The sequence below is a fragment of the Felis catus genome, chromosome D1, assembly GCF_018350175.1.
Source record: "Felis catus isolate Fca126 chromosome D1, F.catus_Fca126_mat1.0, whole genome shotgun sequence".
Taxonomy (NCBI): Eukaryota; Metazoa; Chordata; class Mammalia; order Carnivora; family Felidae; genus Felis; species Felis catus.
Genome location: NC_058377.1, coordinates 101122475 through 101139259, shown reverse-complemented (window position 1 = coordinate 101139259; position 16785 = coordinate 101122475). Strand labels below are relative to the sequence as shown.

At 36.4% G+C, this 16785-nt stretch overlaps 1 protein-coding gene across 1 annotated transcript; it reads left to right on the top strand.

Annotated features, from left to right (window-relative positions):
• Positions 1-15424: 15424 nt before the first annotated feature.
• LOC101081670 (olfactory receptor 5T3-like) lies at positions 15425-16444 on the top strand. The gene is given in 1 exon segment (XM_011286832.2): positions 15425-16444. A coding segment is annotated over 1 exon segment (1020 nt).
• The last annotated feature ends 341 nt before the right edge of the window (positions 16445-16785 follow it).

Genomic DNA, 16785 nt, shown 5'->3' with positions numbered 1-16785 from the left:
AACAAACATTAAAAAATTAAAAAAAGAGTAATTAATGTATTTGAATAGTGCAGTAGACAAGATAATATAAAAAATACAGCCAGGCTGACGAATTAAATGTGTAAAGTAATAAATACGTAAAGCAAATTTAGGATGGCCATATGACTGAATGTTTGTAATCAGATATAGTTACTTCTTAAAACAGTAGCAAATATTGAGGCACAAAATTAACATTTTAAGTAATCATTGAAAAGTATACATTTCCAGAGCCCTGAGCCAGATGGTTCATTCTTTAGCTACATGTGATATATTGTTTAGCGATGTTTTTTAAATGTTTATATTTTGAGAAAAAGAGACAGTGTGTGAGTGGGGGAGAGGCGGAGAGTGATGGAAACAGAATTTGAAGCAAGCTTCAGGCTCTGAGCTGTCAGCACAGAGCGCACCTGGGGGTGGTTTTCACCAGCCCTGAGATCATGACCTGAGCAGAAGTCAGATGCGTAATAGACTGAGCCACTCAGGCGCCCCTGTTTTAGTGATTGTTAATACACGTTAAAACATTATCCTGTCGTTGGGATGAGCACTGGGTGTTGTATGGAAACCAATTTGACAGTAAATTTCATATTTAAAAAAACACATTATCTTCTCGGGATTAAATCCAATGACTTCTATTTTAATTATGTTATTTTCTTCTTATTCTTTAAGTCTCTGGATTATTCTTTAGAGAGTAAAGAAGCTTTGTGAATGTTATAATCTGCTGATACCAAAAATACACACAGATCCCCATAATTCCATTGGCTACTATTCAGTGGGCAACTTTACAGTGGGCTTAAATTTACTGGGGTAAATAAGGCAAGGAAAGACTATCAGGTTAAGAATTTTAGGCAAATTTCTCTTGAAACAGGAATTTCTGCTAGATGTCCAGATAAAACTCATATTGGATGTAAGTATGTCAGTATTAAAATACTGAAAGGACTCCGAGTTATAGAGAGAAAATGTGATTCTGGAAGAATTGAATACAGTGACAAGTGCTAAAATTAAGCTAAAGCCACCTTTAAAAAGACAACTTGAATAGAAGGCAGACACTTCCAAATATGTTGGGCTCGACATTGAGACAGTTTGCAAAAGAGGAGAAAAGTAATATCCGTGTACTGAGCACACGTAGAAGGAACAGACTTTTATGTGTGTTACTTTATTTCGGTCTTGTAGCAACTCTCACAGATAATAAGTCTCAGGGCCCAGATTCACTCCAGTGTCTCACCCAGAGTGCATGTGTTTTGCACCATTTCATACTACCTCCTGGAATATCATGGCTTAGTTCTCTAACCGACTTCCTCCCGTGCCGCCTCTGGTAGAATGAAACGCGATTCTTGGTAAATATTGAGATAATTTTTAAACATCAAGACTGGAGAAACAATATGAAATAGCAATAATCTGAAGTGGCTTTGACCGCACAAAGCTAACAAAATAAAAAGACACTTGATTGTTTTCCTCATCATAGCAAAATATAAGCTCCCAGAGTGGTGAATAGGTCAAGTGTTTTCTTGCCCTCCAGTGACACATTTTCCTGTTTTTGCTTGAAACTTCTCTGTCTTCCATCAGGAAAATGAAAGAGTACTCAATTTGGGGCACTTTTATTTAACTCTACAAACATAAATTCATTAGTTTCTATTTTCTTTGTTGTATTTATTCACCTGTGCAATAGGCAAAAACTGAAGGGCTTAGTATTGGGGATCTCATAACAGGTTTGACCCTGATATTTTAGATTTCACCTCCTAAAATATTCTACAAGTGATCTGGAATGTTCTCTTACCTGTAGAACAGCCAAGGCAGCGGTAGATACATCACGAATATGATTAATTTATATTGCTTATATCCCCTTAATTGTTGATGAAACCACAGGATATGCCCCAAGAGGAATATACTCCAATTATCTTCTCGTGTAAAATTCTCATGGTGATTTACTCACTATAAAAGGAAAGTGGTTCTGGAATAATTTACTACATGTTAATACTTACTGAATTTATAGAATTTTTCCAGGGTTTATTTATTTATTTATTTATTTAAAATGTGTATTTATTTTTGAGAGAGAGAGAGAGAGAGAGAGAGAGAGCAAGCAGGGCAGGGCCAGAGAGAGAGGGAGACACAGAATCTGAAGCAGGCTCCAGGCTCTCAGCCGTCAGCACAGAGCCTGATGTTCGGCTCGAACTCACAGACCGTGAGAACATGACCTGAGCTGAAGTTGGACACTTAAGAGACTGAGCCACCCAGGTGCCCCTAATTTTTTTTTAAGTTTATTTACTTATTTATTTTGAAGAGAGGGGGTGAGAGAGCACGAGCAGAAGAGGGGCAGAGAGAGAGAAGAAGACAGAGACTCCCAAGCAGGCTCCACGCAGTCAGCATAGAGCCCTACACGGGCTCATCTCGCAAACTGCTAGTTCATGACTTGAGCCGAAACCAAGAGTCAGACCCTTACCGATGGCAGCACCCAGGTGCCCTAGCTTCTAATTCATAACAACGCTTTAGTTTTGTATTTATCTCATGATTAGTGATGTTCGGTATTTTTCCGTGTTGGCCAGTTGGCCATTTGTATGCCTTTCTTGGGGAATGACTGTTCAAGTGATGTACAAGTATTTTCTCCCATTCTGTAAACTGCCTTTTCTTTCTGTTGATTGTTTTCTTTATGGTGCAGAAGATTTTTAATTTGATGTATTCCCACTTACCTAATTTGGCTTTTGTTGTCTGTGTTTGTGGTGTCATATCCATGAAATCATTACCAAGTCCAATATCATAAAGTTTCACCGTTATGTCTTCTTTTAAGAGTTTTACTCTTGTGCCTCGTGTAAGATAAGGGTTGGATTTTATTATCTTGGATGTGGATATCCAGTTTTCCCAACATAGGTTCTTGAAGTAACTATTTGTTTCCCATTGTATAGTATTGACACTCTTGTTGAAGAGCAATCAACTATATGTGTGTGGGTTTATTTCTGGGTTGTTTAATCTGCTACATTGCCTTATATGTCTGTTTTTATACCAATACCATATAGTTCGGTTACTTTAGCTTTGTAATATATTTTGAAATAAGTAAGGGTGGTACTCCATCTTTGTTACTCTTACTTAGAATTTCTTTGCATATTCGAGGTCTTTTCTGCTACCTCATGAATTTTAGAATTTTTTTCTATAAAAACCACCATTTTTGTTTCTATAAAAACCGCCATTGATATTTGGTAAGTATTGCATTGAATCTTTGGATTGCTTTGGGTGGTGTGGATATTAAAAATACCTTTCTATGGATAGATGGATAAAGAAAATGTGGTTTATACGTACAACAGAACATTATTCAACCTTAGTAATGAAGGGAACCCTGAGATTTGCAACAACACAAATGGACCCTAAGGATGTTTGCTAATCCAGTAAGTGTTAAGGATGTTTGCTAACTCAATAAGTTTCAATAAGTCAGACACAGAAAGACAAATAGTGTATGATCTCACTTTTGTGAGTCACCTAAAATAGTGACACTCAGGGGCGCCTGGGTGGTTCAGTCAGTTAAGTGGCCGACTTCACTTCTACTCAGGTCATGATCTCACAGTTCATGGGTTCGGGCCCCTCATGGGACTGTGTGCTGACGGCTCAGAACCAGGACCCTGCTTCAGATTCTGTGTCTCCCTCTCTCTCTCTGCCCCTCCCCTGCTTGTATTCTCTCTCATTCAAAACCAAATAAACACTTAAAATTTTTAAAAAATAAATAAATAAAATAGTGAAACACATAGACACGGAGAATCTAATGGTGGTTTCCAGGGGTTAAAAGATGGGGGAAATGGAGGGGTAATACTCAAAATATACGGTGTTTCAATTACTCAAGTGAGATAAGTTCTGGCATAGTGCCTATAATTAGCAGGATTGCATTGTATACTTAAAATTTGCCAAGAGGGGAAATCTTATACTAATGTTTTCCCTACAAGGTGACAGTAACAAAGAGGGCAGAGGAAACCTGGAGATGTGAGGATATGTGTATGGCTTTGATAGTGGAGATGTTTTCACAGGTATGTATACTTATCCCCAAACTCTTTGAGTAGTGTCCACTAAATAGGTACAGTATTTTACATGTCCCTTATACCTTAATAAAGGAGTAAGTATATCTATGTAAAAATCACACACATAAATACGTGTTTTAATACTAGATGAGAACTCTTAAGGCACTAGACATGCTCTTATATAATATCTCTGATACTGGGTTAGTACTTAGCCTCTCTGAGGTTCAGTCTCCTCATCTCGGCAGCGTCACTTGTTTATATCATGACAAATTAGTTTATATGGGAAACTATAAAATGTAAAATTACACTATATTTCTTGCAAGATACAGTGCATGGACTTACAGTCATTCAGAGTTCTTGCATTCATGATGGTTCTACTCTGTTCACATCATCAAGTGCTATGTGTAAAGCGAAAAGGAAAAGATTTGAACTCATTGAAATGGTTATTATTCAAGAGATGAGAAAAATACAAAATGCCGGGGTGCCTGGGTGGCGCAGTCGGTTAAGCGTCCGACTTCAGCCAGGTCACGATCTCACGGTCCGTGAGTTCGAGCCCCGCGTCAGGCTCTGGGCTGATGGCTCTGGAGCCTGTTTCCAATTCTGTGTCTCCCTCTCTCTCTGCCCCTCCCCCGTTCATGCTCTGTCTCTCTCTGTCCCAAAAATAAATAAACGTTGAAAAAAAAATTTAAAAAAAAAATACAAAATGCCATAAGCATGTGGAACTCAAGACGTAGACACTTACAGCTCAGTAAGACTCCAGAAATCATGTGATATTGTGATTCCTGAATACTAATCTATAGCATATTTGGATGACATGGTAATATCTATATATCTATATCTATACACACACACACATACACACACACACACACATGCCTAGAATCTAAATACAGACATTTAACATTGATAGGCAAAGAAGGCTTATCAAGAATCTTATTTTTCATCAATTCTCCAGATATTCCCAATGAGCAGCTGGACTGGAAACAATAGATCTAGTGAACAATTTCTTCCTTTAAAGATGAACAAATGAACTCTGTGGTGGTAAAATGACCTGACGATCATTCATATATTTACCTGTTCAAAAATAGTTTTGAGGGCTTACTAAGTTGGGAAGAAATAGAAAAACAATGCCGAGGACTATAAACACCAAGGATAGAAACAAAGAAGGTAAAGTGGGACGTTGCAGGGGAGATTGGGAGTATTTTAGAGGTGGTGTAGTGTATTTCTATGATGATGTCAGAAACAAATTTGAATGAAGTGATGTAACATGATATTAAGAATTACTTTCAGGGCATCTGGGTTAAGCATCTGACTCTTGATCTCGGCTCAGGTCATGATCTCACAGTTTGTGAGTTTAAACCCTGCATGGGGCTCTGGGCTGACAGTGTGGAGCCAGCTTGGGATTCTCTTTCTTGCTCTCTCTTTCTCTGCCCCCCCCCCACTCTGTCTCTCAAAATAAATAAAAAACTTAAAAAAAAGAATTCCTTTTAGTTACCTACATGTAATGATGGACAGACAACATATGCTACCAGACATTTGATTAAATCCTTTACTATGGGAAAGAGAAAAAAAGAAACAAGTAATAAAACAAAATTGGTAACTTCGGTTTCTAGCTCCAGAGGTAAAGAGCTTGGAGGGCACAACTCTGTCCTATCAATGAGTTAAAAAAAAAAAAAACTGAACACACTATATGCTTCTCAGATCCTTAAAGAGAAGAGGACAGAAAGCAATTAGCAGCCTCCAAGATTGCAGAAACAGGCAAATACAGGGAGTCAAATCTTCCTTGAGCAGAAACTCAGAAGCAGAAAACACCATGGAACCAGCACCTAGATAAGAAAACCTGAACTAAAACTGACAAATTGTTGAAGGTGGAGTGTGAACAACTCTGAGTCTTAAAGATTTCAGGGGTATCTAGAGGGTGCCCCCACCCCTGCTTTAATTTACTTTCAGAAGCTTGACCTGATTCCCACCAGTAAATACTGAAGAAAACATCCTGTGCTTCCTGTAAAAGGATACAGAAGGAACTATTTTGAAGTATATATATATAAATATATATAAATATACATAAATATACATATATATAAATATATATAAATATACATATATAAATATATATAAATATACATATATATATATATATATATATATATATACACATATATATACCCTTCAAAATAGTTCCTTCTGTCTCCCTTTACAGGAAGCATACACACACGCAAACACACACACACACACACACACACACACACACACACACACACATAGTAAAAGAAAGCCTGCCCTCAGGAGAAATTAGCTAACCAGTGCCTAGGCTGGTGGGGTATTATCAGAGCCTAAGTAATGAGGGAGGAGGGAAATACCCAACTCCAGATACTCTAGCTATCCAGACACACCTAAGGGAAAGAAGAAGATTAAGAAACAATTGTAAAGTTCACAATCGGGTGGCACAGGCCCGCTAAAAGACTGAGATCCAATCTTAAGACTAAAGAACACTTCTCTAGCTCCCACACCTGACTACATTGTTACTAAAGGTCTATTTAAAGCAGTTCCTTTTACTCAGTGCATTATGTCGGGCTACCCAAAAAAAAAAAAAAATTACAGTTAAACTAAAAGGCAAAAGAGAGCACTTTGAAAGCACAAAACGAGTACCAGAGCCAGACTTGGCAGAGATTTTGGAATTAAATGTCAGATTGGGCATTTAAAACAGCAATGAGTAATATGCTAAGGGTTCTAATGGATCACAAGTAGACAGCATGGAAGCACAGAGGAGCAATGTTAGTAGAGAAATGGAAATCCTAAGAAAAAAAAAACAAAAAGAAACTTTGGAAGGACAATGACGAAACCTTCTGAAGTGAAGAATGCCTTTAATGGGCTGACTGGTGGATTAGACATGGCAGAGAGAATCTCTGAACTTGAGCATACCTGAATAGAAACTGTGGAAACTGAAAAGTAAAGAGAACGAACAATTAAAAAGAACCCAAACAAAACAAAACAAACAAACAAACAAACAAAAAAACCCAGAAAACTAGAATAGAATATCTGAAGATTGTGGAAAAGGAAAGAAGAAGTATTTGAAGCAAAATGACTGACAATGTCCTCAAATTAATTCCAGACACTAGACCGCAGATCCAGGTCCAGAAAGTTCAGATGACGCTATGCAAGATAAATGCCATAGAAATTATACCTTGGCATATCATTTTCAAACCGCAGAGAATCACAAATAAAACAAAATTAAAAACTAAAACAAATTTTAAAAACCCAAAAGCTTCTGAAAGAAGGTAGAGAAAAAAAAAAACACCTCACCTACAAAGGAACGCAATTAAGAATCACATCCAACTTCGTAGTAAACATTCAAACAAGAAGTGAGTGTAGTGAGGGGCGCCTGGGTGGCGCAGTCGGTTAAGCGTCCGACTTCAGCCAGGTCACGATCTCGCGGTCCGTGAGTTCGAGCCCCGCGTCGGGCTCTGGGCTGATGGCTCAGAGCCTGGAGCCTGTTTCCAATTCTGTGTCTCCCTCTATCTCTGCCCCTCCCCCATTCATGCTCTGTCTCTCTCTGTCCCAAAAGTAAATAAACGTTGAAAAAAAAATTAAAAAAAAAAAGAAGTGAGTGTAGTGAAATGATAGAACAGGAACAATGTACTCAATTATATATGCATATGTATGTATCTTACCTACATATATGATTATGTGTACTTACGTATAAGGGAAATAAATGACCAGCAATAACAGATAAAGGAGGAAGGAATTACAAAGCCATACATACTCTTACTCTCTGATCCAGCAATCACATTCTTTGGTATTTATCCAAAGGAGTTGAGAACTTAACATTCACTCAGAAGCTTGCACACAGATGTTCGTAGCAACTTTATTTGTAATTGCCAGAATTACATCTAGAAGCAACCACGTCTTTCAATATATGAATGGATACATAAAGTGTGTTATACGCAGACAATAAATTATTATGCAGTGCTGAAAGAAAAGAGCTATCAAGTCATGAAAAGATAAGAAGGCAACAAATATATTTTAATAAGTGAGCAAAGCTAATCTGAAATGCTACATAACCAGTATGATTCCAACAATATGATGTTGTAGAAAAAGCAAAACTCCAGAGAAAGTAAAATGATGAGTGGTTGCCAGCTGTTTGGAGAGAGAAGATGAAAAGACAGAGCAAAGAGAAATTTTAGGGCACTAAAAATACACACACACACACACACACACACACACACACATACACACACACACGTACCTCTTTATGATAGTCAAAATGCCCATCATATATAAACATGGGGGAAAGGGCAATAAAAGAATTAATGAAATATTATAGAGTAGACCCTTGCACAACAGGACTAGGGGTGCCACCCCTCCCAGTCAAAAGTCTGTAATTTTGACTGCTTGAAAACTTAACTATTAAGAGCCTACTGTTGACCAGAAGTCTTATCAATAACATGAAGTCATGAACACATATTTTGTATGTTATATGTGTTATATGTTGTATCCATACAATAAAATGAACTAGAGAAAGAAAAAATGTTACTAATAAAATCATAAGGAAGAGAAAATACCTCTATAGCACTGTACTGTATTTATTAAAAGAAATCCAACTATAAGTGGACCCACACAGTCCAAACCTGTGTTGTTCAAGGGTCAACTGTCGCACATAACTTGTAAAGGAATAAAAGTAAACAATATTCCAAAGTTACCAAAATCCACTAATAAAACAAGGCTTTAGAGCAAGCAAGCTAATATGATAATTCAGTATCTTAGAATAAGGTTAAAGAAAATTTAAAATAGTAAAGTTTTATTGAAATAATAAAGTATATGAATATGTTACAACTGAGAAGGCAAAACATTGAAAGGATTTGAAAACATGAGTAAGAGAAGAAGGAATTAACTAGAAGTAAAAAAATCATAAATCAAGAATAATTTAGTAACATACAAGGTAAGTGCATTCTATTAGCTGTTTTCATACTTTTAAAATTATTATTATCAGAGAGAGTGCCCACAAGTAGGGAAGTGGGGCATGGGGAGAGAAGATAGAGATAGAGAGAGAGAGAGAGAGAGAGAGAGAGAGAGAGAGAGAGAGAGAGACACCCAAGTAGACTCCAAGCTCAGCGTAGATCCTGACATGGGGCTCGATCCCACAACCCTGGGATCTTGAGCTGAGCCAAAATCAAGAGTATGGCTCTTGAATTTGAGCCAAAAATTTTAACACACAAATGGTGTTAACCTTTTTCATGGTCTTAGTTACCATCTGTGTATCTTCTGTGGTGAAACGTTTGCTCAAATTTGTGCCCACTTTTTTGTTGTTTATCTTTTTTGTTTTGTTTTGATTTTAGAGTTTGTTCATATATTCTTTATTGGGTTCAGCAAATATTTTATGCAAGTCTACGGTTTGTTTATTTATTCCCTCAACAATATCTTCTTCATAGCAGAAGATTTTAAATGTGATGAAATACAATTTGTCACTTTTTTTTTCTCTCATGTCTCGTGTTTTGAGATTTATCTAAAAATCAGTGACTAAACCATGATCACACAGATGCCCAAGTTTTCTCTAGGTATGTATAGTAATAGGACTTATATTAAAGGTGTAAGATTCATTTTGAGAAGTTTTACATATGGTGCAAACAATGAGTCAACGTTTCTTTTTTTGTGGCATAAAGCTATTTTACAAATTAAGCACCATTAAAAAATTACTCTCCTTCATAGATATTTCTTAGCAATTATGGACGAATCTATTTCTTAACACTACTCTGTTCCATTTATCTAGTTGTCTATCTTTTCAATGGTTCATTAAGATTATTTAACTTTACATGTGTGAATATCCCAATTATTTTTATTTTTATTTTCATAATTCTTTCTTTTTTTATAAATATTATAGAATTGGCATGTCAATTCCTGCCAAAATACTTGTTTAGCTTAAATTGGAGTTGTATTAAATTTATAGATAAGTTTAGGATTGCATTTAATGAAGCGATCAATTTTTCACAGTTGAGCTGCCTGCCAATATCATCCGTTTTTTAAATTCCATTTCAATAAACAATATTGCCTATCTAATAACTTATAATCCCTGAGTGTGGTACCTAGGCATCCATATAGTTTCCATAATTTTTCTTTTTTCTCTTTTTAATTTATTCGAGAGAGAGGGGTGGTGGGGAGAAAGAGAATCCCAAGTAGGCTCGGGTACTGTTAGCACAGAACCTGATGCGGGGCTCAAACCCACGAACCATGAAATCATGACCTGAGCCAAAATCAAGAGCCAGACACTTAACTGATTGAGCCACGCAGGTGCCCCTTTCCATAATTTTTTAAGAGTACTTTATGTACATAGTAAGTACTCTATATTAGTATATAATATCTCAAATACAAGACAAAATCCTATAACTCTAATTTTTTTACCTTTATCTCTGCCATTTTCCTATTACATATTTCTATTTTTCTATTACATAGAATATTACCATTTTCTGTACTCTGTGCCATCTCTCCTGTCAATAATTTCTATTCATGTAGTCACATCTTAGCTTTCTTATTTAACTCTCAAGGAGCTTGAATGAATATATTTCTCAGACCACTTGGAAGTGTAGTATTTTAAAATTTATTGAAAATAAAATAATCTTTATTAAATTATTATGAAGTTTGCCATAGATTATGGTTTCATATCACTTCATTATGTCCATGTTTATAGGATTTTGAGGGAAGCAAATGGGTTTTATTTCCAGGAGGATGATATTGGACTTTAGAGAATTTAAGTCATCAACCCAGTGACATACAGCTACTTAGTATCAGAACCGGGACTATCTCCCATTTCATTAGCTTTCTTTTTCCTTTGAGGGATCATTTCAAACCAGAGGCCAAAGTGCATGTATGTAATCATTTTCACCATGTAGTTCATCATCCAGAACTATTCACTTGTCTACAATGAAAAAAAAAATCATCTTTGTACTTCTCTGTCCCAGAAAAGAAATTAGTGCATTTTCCTCTTGGGGCATCATGGCAAACTTAAAACCTTGAGATGGAACCTAAACACGTTATATTCACAGCGAACCCTAATGGCAATTCATTTCTACAGGTAAGAGGAAAGGTTTTTCATAACTTACAAAATATTTTAGTAATTAGACCTTTGAGTTGGAAACTAGAGTATATGCTTCAATGTTCGTGTTTAAGAGAGAAGATGCTAGTCAATTAGTTAACTCAAAGTTATATTGACAATTGATCACATGCCTTTCAGGGAATATAACAGGAAAAATAGACAGGTCTTCCCACATATTTTGGTCAATAGAGCTGTAAATTTGTTTTAATGTTCTTGATGAAGGATTATGGTCAATACAGGGACAATAGAATTAAGGGGCTATATTTAAAGTTTAAGAAAAGTATTAAATGGAGGTAACATTAACTATTAACCAGCTAATGTATATATACAATTTTGAAATCACAATGTATTTTTTTTTTCTGATGGACGGGTGCAAACAAATTTTAAGTTTTATTTTACTACTGAGCCCACTGATCCAGCAAATTTAGTGGGTTTTTTTTTTTCATGGTCTATTCATGTTTAATTGCTTAAAAAAAAAAAAAGAATTCCAATGTGCAAGGACGCTCTCTCATTGATTCTACATAACATTTCCAGAATTATGGCATCTCATAAAGTAGTTTTAATATGGCCAAGTAGAAATAGTGTAGAGTCTGAAGTTGTAGAAATTGAGGCTTGAATCCTGTATCTTTTAGAAATTATGAACTTGGTCGAGTTATATGTTTAGTTAGGCTTCAGTCTTTTCATCTATAAAATGACACTGAATTATTCAGTTTCTGGGTTGCTATGTAGATTGTATTAAATACTGTGCACAAAATGCCTAACTCTTGGTAGCCAGGTCATGATATACAGTAGCTAGCATCGTAATTTTCCTTGTTGTTGAACTGGGTGTTTGTTCCCGTGCATGGACTTTTTATGTTTGACCATGAGTGCGGAGAAACTGATTTTATTTTAGTCTTCCAGATGGATCGTGCTTTGTTTAAAATTCAGGATCTCTATTTTTGTCTCTCTGGCCCCTAGCAAAGTGACATAGCAAGACATCAACACAGTCAGTTCTAGTTTTCCTAAATTTCAGTTAATAGAAGTACCTGCTGTAAAAGCAGTTTGGTATTTTAACATATTATTACCATGTAACACATATATGCATAACTTGAAGTGCTTTGCTTCTGTTTGGGATCCATTAACTGCAAATGCTTTTATTTATTAATTAATTAATTTATTTATTTATTTAAAGTTTATTCATTTTTTTTTATTAAACTTTTTTTTCCAACGTTTTTTATTTATTTTTGGGACAGAGAGAGACAGAGCATGAACGGGGGAGGGGCAGAGAGAGAGGGAGACACAGAATCGGAAACAGGCTCCAGGCTCTGAGCCATCAGCCCAGAGCCCCATGCGGGGCTCGAACCCACGGACCGCGAGATCGTGACCTGGCTGAAGTCGGACGCTTAACCGACTGCGCCACCCAGGCGCCCCAAAAGTTTATTCATTTTTAAGAGAGAGAGAGATGGAGTGTGAGAGAGGAAGGGGGAGAGAAAGGAGACCCAGAATCTGAAGCAAACTCCAGGCTCTGAGCTCGCAGCACAGAGCACGACTTGGAGCTGGAACTCAGGAACCGGGGGATCATGACCTGAGCTGAAGTCGGACGCCCAACTGACTGAGTCACCCAGGTGCCCCAAAATGCTTTTATTTAAAAAAAATGATTGTATAATCCTTATTTATTTTGTTGGAGTTAAATAAACTCGGAGGTCACATTTCATTTGTATGCATCTTTTGCGTATGATTAACACCTTAAGGTGATTCAAGATATTTTAATGCATCAGGTCAATTAACTCTCTGCAGTCATCATACAGAGGTAGTTGAACAAGATATGCCTGAATATTTGGGTCAATGTTAGTTATTCTTTGGTTAACGAGGAGAAGTAACTTTTCCAAGTTCACATCGTCACCAGGTGGTTTTAGAGTCCATATGTGATGTTCTTAATCTCCCACAATTATCTTATCTCAGGCACATTAGTTAACTAAAGGCTAGAATTGTCACGTTGTTGACATTTCTTCTGTGTATATGAGTCAACATGTATTTTGTGATGGGTACTTTTAGTATACTACCCATTGGTACATTTTTCAAATTTGCTTGTGTGTTTTGTTTTTACTATACTTATTCTTATCTGCTTAACTCCTATTTTGTATCTGACTCTTTTTAGTAAACATTTTTGTTTGTATTCCACGGATTTGAGAGAGAAGAGAGAGAAGAGGAGAACAGTTTGGGAGAGAAAGAGAGAGAATAGGAATGTTTTAAATTTTTTTTCAACGTTTTTTATTTATTTTTGGGACAGAGAGAGACAGAGCATGAATGGGGGAGGGGCAGAGAGAGAGGGAGACACAGAATGGGAAACAGGCTCCAGGCTCTGAGCCATCAGCCCAGAGCCCGACGCGGGGCTCGAACTCACGGACCGCAAGATCGTGACCTGGCTGAAGTCGGATGCTTAACCGACTGCGCCACCCAGGTGCCCCAAGAATAGGAATGTTATAAATAGAAATGTATTTTTTGTGCTACTCCAAACACATATGAGAATTATGTAAGTTATCTGAATTTATTAAAAAAATCAGATTTTAACTTAATTATATATTTTTTACTCTCAATTTTTCTAAGAATCAAATGAGCATTTTGGGGTTTCAGAGACTCACCGTAATGAATCTACTCTATATGTCAGAAATATATCTGAAATATATATGTCAGAAATATATCTTGCGGAAGCACAAGAATGTCTGAGAACGTTTCTGGGAAAATAAAGACATGTGCTTTTCTTTTCTTTCTAACAGTAGCCTTAACTTATTTATTCGTTACAGATGTGTGGATATCTCAACATAACAAAACTGTGGCATATTTCACTTCATGCCTATAAATCATTTGTAAGTGAGTAAATCCAGCATGGCCTTATGTACTGTGCATTTTTTTTTTACTCTTTTTAAACACTTTTTGGTTATAACATGCCAAAAGAAAAGCAAAAGTCACCATGCTGAAATCTGTCCCTTAAATATGATGAATCCAATAATTAATTGTGTTTCAATAACCGACATTTCAGTCCAGATTACAGGTGTCTCTTTAACTTCTTTTTAAGTTTCATTTATTCGTTCTCCACTTAATGAGAAAGAGTATGATGCCATCAAGAAAACAAAAAAAATTATTTTGTGACAAATATAGTGATTTGATTCTCTTAGCAAAAAGTTCAGAAACAATTTTATTTTCTACTGCCTGGTGACATTAATTTCACAGTTATTTTAGGAACTCCATAAGCAGCTATAACATTAAAAAATGGACAGAATTTCTTTTTGATAGAAATATATCTTAAAAATACATCCAAGGGTGGGGCACCTGCGTGACTCAGCTGGTTAAGTGTCTGGCTTCAGCTCAGGTCATGATTTCATGGTTCATGAGTTCAAGCCTTGCTTCGAGCTCTGTGCTGACTCCAGCTGAGAGCCTGAGCCTACTCCGGATTCTGTGTTTCCCTCTCTTTCTACCCCTCCTCTGCTCTCCCTCTGTCCTATCTCAAAATATAAATAAACATTAAAAATTTTAAAAAATATATATCAAAGGATTTTGTACTAATAATCACATAAATTGAAAGATAAAATTTGAAAAAAAATAGCAGTATCATAAGCCACAAAGGTCAAAATGAACAAATTAATGATGTATAATTTGAGAAGAAAAAAACTGAAAGAAAAAAAAAGACATTGCACTGTTTATGTTTGAAAATAAGGTCCATCTATCTCCAGAATATTCTGCTATTCTATTCACCCATGCTCTGGAATTGAAACCAATGGAACAGGATAATTGTAAGAAAAAATAACGTAAACAGTTTTGTTGGGAAAGACAGCCTTGTACAAGTTCAGATGTGTAACTTGTCTCATTTGCTAGTCATCTGGAAACATGTTAAAAATAAATAATTTCCATAGTATTTCTCACTTAAATTCATCCCAAACTTGTGATAGAATATGCTTACTCAAATTTTAACAGTTGGGAATATTAGAGCAAGGAGTTTGATGTGCAGGGTAGCCAATCCAGAACCAGTATTCAGATGTGTACTTTCCATCATGATGTTTTAAGACTCAAATATGCCTGTTTATTAATCATTGTGAATTTTAAGATTACGTGATATGAATAGAAGGCCGCAAAGAATTTAACTGAAATTGAATTAGACAATAAACCATTTCAATCAACAGAATATTTTCCACTTGATAAATGCACTCAATGACTGAATATAATCATTTCGTCCTTTTATTTAACAGCGAAATGCAACCACTTGGGTACAATATCATTATCACTGCCTATTTTATCACTGCCAAGGAAATCTTTATACCCTGCTAAGAAAAAAATATGAGAATATGATTGGATGGACTCTATTTTCACAAGATATTGTCTTTAGTACCTACAAATAGAAAGTGAGATGTCAGGGTTCACATCAGATTTAAATTTACACAGCATTCAGATGGAAAATGTGACCAAAGTCACCATGTTTATATTGACGGGTTTCACAGATGATTTTGAGGTGCAAATCTTCCTCTTTTTACTATTTCTAGCAATCTACCTTTTTACTCTGGTAGGAAATTTGGGGCTAGTTCTATTAGTCATTGGGGATTCTCGGCTACACAACCCCATGTACTACTTTCTGAGCGTATTGTCTTTCCTGGATGCCTGTTATTCTTCAGTTGTCACCCCAAAAATGTTGGTCAATTTCCTCGCAGAGAATAAAGCCATTTCCTATGTTGGATGTGCAGCGCAGATGCTTCTCTTTGTTACCTTTGGGACCACAGAATGCTTTCTCTTGGCTGCAATGGCATATGACCGCTATGTCGCCATCTACAACCCTCTCCTGTACTCAGTGAGCATGTCACCCAGAGTCTATGTGCCACTCATCGTTGCTTCCTACGTGGGTGGCATTTTGCATGCTTCCATACACACCGTGGCCACATTCAGCCTGTCCTTCTGCGCATCCAATGAAATTAGACATGTCTTTTGTGACATCCCTCCTCTCCTCGCCATTTCTTGTTCTGACACTCACACAAACCAGCTCCTGCTCTTCTACCTTGTGGGCTCCATTGAGATCGTCACTATCCTGACAGTTCTGATCTCCTATGGTTTCATTTTGTTGGCCATTCGGAAGATTCATTCTGCTGCAGGGAGGCAGAAAGTCTTTTCTACATGTGGCTCTCACCTAACCGGAGTGTCAATATATCATGGAACCATCCTCTTCACGTACGTGAGACCGAGTTCCAGCTATGCTCTGGACCATGACATGATAGTCTCAACATTTTACACGATTGTGATTCCCATGCTGAATCCCATCATCTACAGTTTAAGGAACAAAGATGTAAAAGAAGCAATGAAAAAATTGGTAAAAATTGGTTCCTAAGTAAAATACATTTTCAACACTGAGTTTCATACCAGTCCAAGTCTCTTTGCTCAGAAACTAAAGAAAATGTCTTGGTTGCAGTAACAGTGCTTGTATATCCTAGAATATTTTCCAACAAAGCATTTATCAGCCTTTGAACACAGCATTTTACAAATATAGATAATTTTTATCATCTGTTTACTTTTATTGTGTTCAAATGGATTCATATTAAATATTAATTGATGTAAGTGTATTGTTGTTGTCCATCATTGCGGAATGCGATTTGCACTGACTACTACTATGGTTTATGTTCTCGGGATCCTATGGATTAGAACATGTTCACACAGCTGATAGTCTTTAGC